The sequence below is a fragment of the Musca domestica genome, unplaced genomic scaffold (assembly GCF_030504385.1).
Source record: "Musca domestica strain aabys unplaced genomic scaffold, Musca_domestica.polishedcontigs.V.1.1 156, whole genome shotgun sequence".
NCBI classification, from domain to species: domain Eukaryota; kingdom Metazoa; phylum Arthropoda; class Insecta; order Diptera; family Muscidae; genus Musca; species Musca domestica.
Genome location: NW_026712214.1, coordinates 761,899 through 768,599, shown reverse-complemented (window position 1 = coordinate 768,599; position 6,701 = coordinate 761,899). Strand labels below are relative to the sequence as shown.

Sequence of the window (6,701 nt, the reverse complement as noted above, 5' to 3'; positions counted from 1 at the left end):
TGTAGCAATTCCCTTATTTGTTAAGCATAATTTTTTTTAATAAAAATGAATTGTAAAAGTCAAAGGATGACTTGGTAAGGAAGTCCCTAATGTTTTCTTGTAGTATGGAGTGAAGAAGGAGAAAAGAGGTTGTAAGTATATTCAGGGTTCTGATAATAAGTTTAAGCGCTTTCAGAACATTGGACGTTGAGGGTTATGAAGCGGATTCCCACATCAACAGCAGTGAGGATCAGTATTTTAAAAAGACATAGGTATTTTTTTGTTGTTGTATTAATTTGCTTAAAATAGTTGGCTAATGTGGGGAAATTGTTTGAAGATTAGTCATTTTGGACCAGTTAGTTTAACCATATTAGTCATTAATATAAAAATAGGGAGTCTATAATAATTACATGTGATGAATAACAGTTTATGCGGAAAAGGACCGAACCTCCCCAACCGACTGATTGCTAGCATTGCAAAGGCTCCCGCAGACCTTCGTCTCCATAAACTCTTCGGTGTTTAAAAAGAAATAAATAAATAACATATTCACCTTACTCTGTTTGGACATTACATTAATTTGGCGCCCATCGGTGGGGCAAGAAGTGAATTTTGCTCTATTTTTAATATGATAATTTTGTTAACTTTGTTTAAGATTCGATTTATTTCCAGTTTGAAGAATCACAAACTTAGCAGAATTGCATTTTTTGACCGCTGTTTTGACAGGCTATGTATATGTCGTTCAATGTTGGTTTGATCCTTTTAAAATGTTTTGATTGAGTTATCAAACACCCATAGACCAGTTTAAGACCTATATCTATTGTCTTTTTTTTTTCAAATATACACCAATTTTTTCTTCTTCACTTTAATGGCAAGAAAATATTCAAGTTATGATAAATAAATTTTGGTAGGTTTACGAATCACTAACAGTATAATCTGAATTCTGCAGGCAGAAAATTTTTTTCCGATTTTTTTTAAATGCTAAAAACGCCCGTACAGAACTCTCACCCTAGTCGTGTTCGCAACCGCCGCTACCATCTACAGTACCTCTTAGGATGGAACCAGCAGTGTGCAACATCTGTAAACATAATATGGTAGAAGGTGACGATTGCCGTATGTTAAATGAATGCTTCCACACGTTTCATCGATCCTGTGTCGAGGCTCATATGTCATCATCTAATGAATGCCCAGTATGCAAGAGATCTTGTGAACTAAATGAGCTAAGAGATATAGTCGTTCAAGCCAAAAATGTCCCTGTCTTCAAACCAAATGCTCCCAGAGGAAAAGGACGAGGAGCCATGTCGAAGCAGTACAACACTCGAAGTTCTTCTCGAAATCTTTTCCAGGATAATCCTGTTTTTACGCAAAATCAAAGCCGTAGTACAAATCATCAAAATGTTTCAACACAACAGCAACCCCATATTCAATCAAATGATCAAGGAAATTGTAATCTTTCAGGTAATAACTTAAATCCCAATAACAATATTTCTGCCCATGTTCCGTCTGCTAGTAACCTAAGTCATTTGTATCCAAATACAATAGAAAACAACAGGCAAATTGCGTATACTAGTAAAATTAACCAAGAACAAATCCAAACTAATACGCATGGAGAATCCCGGAACATTTCTACTAACACTATACCAAATCATTCTCAACCAACAAGTACTTGTAATGTAACAAACGCTTCCTCACATTTTTCAATGAGTACCAATAATAATAATATGCTATTTGATAAGATCACTTCAATTATCCATAATTGGAACCTAAAATTTAATGGTTCCTCGAACGGATTAAGTGTTCAGGAATTTCCCTACCGATTAGGTTCTCTTACTACAGATTACTTTAATGGTGATTATAGTGTCATTTGCCGAAATTTGAATTGCCTTTTAACAGGAAAAGCCAGAAACTGGTATTGGCATAGCGCGAACATGTTTTTTTCATTGAATGGAAATCGTTTTGTGAAGCGCTCATAGATCAATATAAACATTTTAAGTCATCTTTCGATATTCGGGAGGAAATTCGAGCTAGAAAGCAAAAGCCAAATGAAACGATTGATGCCTTCTTTAAAACTGTTTCGGCAATGATCGATAAACTCCCAAGGGCGATGTCAGAAGCCGAGCTGATTGAAATTTTAGCACGAAATCTTCGTCCTGACATTCGCCAAGATCTTCTTTACGTCCCCATCACGTCAATTTCACATTTCCGAATGCTCGTTCAGATGCGAGAAAATTTTTTAGCGACGATCACGTTCGTAAGACTTTGCCTAGTCGAAATGTTCCATTTCAAATGACTCGAAAATAAATAGCTGAATTAGCCACTGACGATCATGATACCCATGTTACGGAAGAAAGTCAAGAAACTTTTGTAGAAGCAATTAGAAAATTTGAGCAAGTTTCCACTTGTTGGAAGTGCGATATTGATAATTGGCATGATTGCACACAAGTTCGAACCGTATTTTGCTATGGATGTGGGTCAAAAAATATATATAAGCCTAATTGCATAAAATGTACAAATAAAAAACAAAATAGTTCAAATAACTTAAAGAATTACAGTCCACAACTGGACAAACAATAATAACCAATTTAAATTTGTCTCAACGTGAAAATCGGGCTAAGAACGATAGTTCTGAAATCAATAACACTGACACTAAAGATAGCTTACCTCCCACAACAAAGTTAATTACAATTTTAATAAGACCAATATCTAATGATACAAATTATGACTATGACGTTTCCAAAATTATATACCCAAAAATGCCCTTTCATACCCGATGGCAGTTATATTACCAAAAAAGGAATGAAATATTTAACGATTCTGAGTTATGTCCCATAGAATTAAAAAAACCAAAGCGATCCTCTTTCTTTAAAATGAAAAAACTTTGTTCAAAGTTTTTAGTGTCGACAATTGTTTCTAACCCAAAAGATTTCAGATACTACGCTAAAGTTTCCTTTTTGGATGTGGGAGAGTACGGTCTCATTGACACTGCTGCCAATGTAAGTTGCATCGGTTCTGAACTAGCATCAAAAGATTATGATAAGTTTCCCAATTGCCATATAGTAACATCTTCAATGAAAACTGTAGATGGTGGCTTACAGAAAGTATGCGGTTGGCTAGAAGTTAATATCTGTTTCAAAACCCATACCCAGCATTACCCAAAAACTCATCTTAGGGATTGGCTTTTGTAAAATTTTCAATTTGTTTCCAAACATAATCAAAACCAACGGCATTATTACATCAAAGTATGATATAAATGACGCAGAAAAAGCGAAAAGTTGAAGTTTTTCAGATCTTTCTATTAATAATAATAATGACGACATTATCCCGTCACTTTTGTGTCACGAAGGTGAATTATCTGGGTTACGTCATTGGAAACGGTGGGATAATGACAGATAAAGATAAAAATGTGGCAATTAGAAATTGGCCTGTACCAAAGAACCTTAAACAGGTTCGTGGGTTTCTGGGCCTAGCAGGATGGTACAGGAGATTTATTCATAACTTTTCTACAGAAGTCTTCCCCATAACTGATGTAGTGTCAACTAAAAAGAAATTCCTTTTGACTAGTGAGGCGCAAAAGGCTTTTGAAAGGATTAAGATGTTGTTAACTACAGTCCCTATCCTTACGAACCAGGATTTCAAGAAGAAATTCTTTCTTCATTGTGATGTTAGTGATTAGGGTATCGGGGCAGTTCTCGTCCAGTTAGATGACAAAGGTCATGAAAATCCAATTGCTTATATGAGCAAGAAACTGAACTCGGCCCAACGTAATTACAGCGTCGCGGAAAGAGAATGTCTGGCAGCAATTGAGGCGATTAAAAAATTCCGCTGCTACCTGGAACACCAGGAGTTTGAGGTCGTAACTGACCATTCAAGCTTACTATGGCTTATGCGTCAACAAGACTTAACCGGTCGCCTTGCCCGTTGGGTATTTAAACTTCAAAGCTATAAATTTACAATAACCCATAGAAAAGGGAAAGACAATGTCGCCCCGGACGCCTTATCAAGAATTCCGGACAACGAAATATCAACTTTAGAGATATCCAAACCGGAAATTGACTTGAACTCACCATTCTTCGAGGATGAAGAATATAAAGCGCTGAAAGACAAAGTGGCACAAAATCAGGCTAAATTTCCTGATGTGAAATCTATAGATTAGTATGTGTACTATAGGGCACAACACTATACAGGTGATGAAAAAGAAGAAAACGAAGCCTGGAAATTGTGGGTACCACTCAGGTTGAGAATGAAAACTATATCAGTAGCACACGATACTACTGTAAATGCTCATGGAGGTATGAACAAAACTCTTCAGCTTTTGAGAAGACATCTATTCTGGCCAGGAATGGTTACAGATGTACAAATCAGGATGTACATAGACTTAATCGGACCGTATCCTCGCAGTAAAGGCAGTTATATAGGATTGCTGATTGTTCTTGATCACATGACAAAGTATCACTGGCTATGTCCATTAAAAAAATGTACGTCAACCGTCATACAGGACTTCCTTCAGAAGCAAATTTTTCATGTGTACGGTGTCCCCGAAACAATTATAAGCGACAATGGAAGTCAATTCAGGGCAAATGACTTAAACGCTTTTTCACATCCTTAGGAATTAATCACGTATACACAGCATTATACTCGCCACAGTTTAATGCATCAGAAAGAGTAAATCGGTCTCTGATAGCTGGCATTAAATCATACCTCAAATATGATCATAGAGAATGGGATGCACATCTGTCGGCAATAAGCTGTGCACTGCGCAATTCTTATCATCATGTTTAATAAATTGTCTAACAAACACTTCGATTTAAGACTTAGTTGAAAAAGGTCAGCAGAATTCTATCAATAACAGCGGACAGTGTTGTAAGACCTAGAATGCAGCGAGGCTGACCAACCATTACATTTGTAAACTGATGACAGAATTCGTAATCTAAAATATAAGAAAAATAATAAGAAATTCAAAACTGACTAAAACTCAGTAAAATTGTAGTAATTCTACAGAAATACAGCCCTGAGGCTACCCACTTCCTGTCAAATTTGATTGCAACAAGCTTTTTCCATTTATTCAATAATTTCCTCAGTTTTTAAAATCAGTTAAACAGCAGAAAATGAATGAAATGCCTGGATTTTCTGCAGTGAGGATCAGTATTTTAAAAAGACATAGGTATTTTTTTTTGTTGTTGTATTTATTTACGTAAAATAGTTGGCTAATGTGGGGAAATTGTTTGAACATTAGTCATTTTGGACCAGTTAATTTAACCATATTAGTCATTAATATAAAAATAGGGAGTCTATAATAATTACATGTGATGATTAAAGGTTTATGCGGAAAAGGACCGAACCTCCCCAACCGACTGATTGCTAGCATTGCAAAGGCTCCCGCAGTCCTTCGTCTCCATAAACTCTTCGGTGTTTAAAAAAAATAAATAAATAACATATTCACCTTATCCTGTTTGGACATTACATTAATTTGGCGCCCATCGGTGGGGCAAGAAGTGATTTTTGCTCTATTTTTAGTATGATAATTTTGTTAACTTTGTTTAAGATTTAATTTATTTTCAGTTTGAAGAATCTCGAGAACGAATCATCCTGAGAAATTAGTTTACTCTCCTAAAGCTATTAAAAATTGATCTGTGGAATCAAAACCCTTTCATTCGGCTAGGACATCACAAACTTAGCAGAATTGCATTTTTTTGACCGCTGTTTTGACAGGCTATGTATATGTCGTTCAATGTTGGTTTGATCCTTTTAAAATGTTTTGATTGAGTTAGCAAACACCCATAGACCAGTTTAAGACCTATATCTATTGTCTTTTTTTTAATATACACCAATTTTTTCTTCTTCACTTTAATGGCAAGAAAACATTCAAGTTACGATAAATAAATTTTGGTAGGTTTACGAATCACTAACAGTATAATCTGAATTCTGTAGGCAGAACATTTTTTCCGATTTATTTTAAATACTAAAAATGCAAGTACAGATCTCTCCCCCCAGTCGTGTTCGCAACCATCGATACCATCTACAATACCTCTTAGGATGGAACCAGCAGTGTGCAACATCTGTAAACATAATATGGTAGAAGGTGACGATTGCTGTATGTTAAATGAATGCTTCCACACTCGAAGTTCTTCTCGCAACCTTTTCCAGGATAATCCTGTTTTTACGCAAAATCAAAGCGGCAATGTCTCTGCCGACAAAACACCTACTCCGACTAGAGATACAGAAGTTTCTCCTCACTTGTTTTCCCCATTACAGTCAGCTAATCCCAGCAGTGCCATTAATGCGGCTGAAATAGAAAAATGGTCGAACTTAGTCTCACAAAGATTCTTCAAAATATAAACCTCCTTCTTAGAAGTGACAATGCTAACACTAGTGGTAATACAAATCATAAAAATGTTTCAACACAACAGCAACCCCATATTCAATTAAATGATCAAGGAAATTGTAATCTTTCAGGTAATAACTTAAATCCCAATACAAAATTTGTGCCCATGTTTCGTCTGCTAGTAACCCAAGTCATTTGTATCCAAATACAATAGAAAACAACAGGCAAATTGCGTATACTAGTAAATTAACCAAGAACAAATCCAAATTAAAACGCATACATTCCTACTAACACTATACCAAATCATTCTCAACCAACAAATACTTGTATTGTAACAAACGCTTCCTCACATTTTTCAATGAGTACCAATAGTAATAGTAATATGCCATTTGATAAGATCACT

General features: G+C 35.6%; 1 protein-coding gene across 1 annotated transcript; it reads left to right on the top strand.

Moving 5' to 3' along the window:
• The first annotated feature begins 1,067 nt into the window (after positions 1-1,067).
• On the top strand, positions 1,068-6,312 carry LOC131801338 (uncharacterized). The gene is made up of 3 exons (XM_059119888.1): positions 1,068-1,434; positions 2,899-2,969; positions 6,229-6,312. Exons 1-3 carry the CDS (start codon positions 1,068-1,070, stop codon positions 6,310-6,312), a joined length of 522 nt encoding a protein of 173 aa, XP_058975871.1.
• Positions 6,313-6,701: the final 389 nt, after the last annotated feature.

Bases quoted from the DNA above. Each gene is read 5' to 3' on its own strand.
- LOC131801338 (XM_059119888.1), top strand. From the start codon at position 1,068: ATGGTAGAAGGTGACGATTGCCGTATGTTAAATGAATGCTTCCACACG. The intron at 1,435-2,898 runs GTAATAACTTAA...CTAACCCAAAAG, and splicing joins AGGAAATTGTAATCTTTCAG to ATTTCAGATACTACGCTAAA. The intron at 2,970-6,228 runs GTAAGTTGCATC...TCCCCATTACAG, and splicing joins TCATTGACACTGCTGCCAAT to TCAGCTAATCCCAGCAGTGC.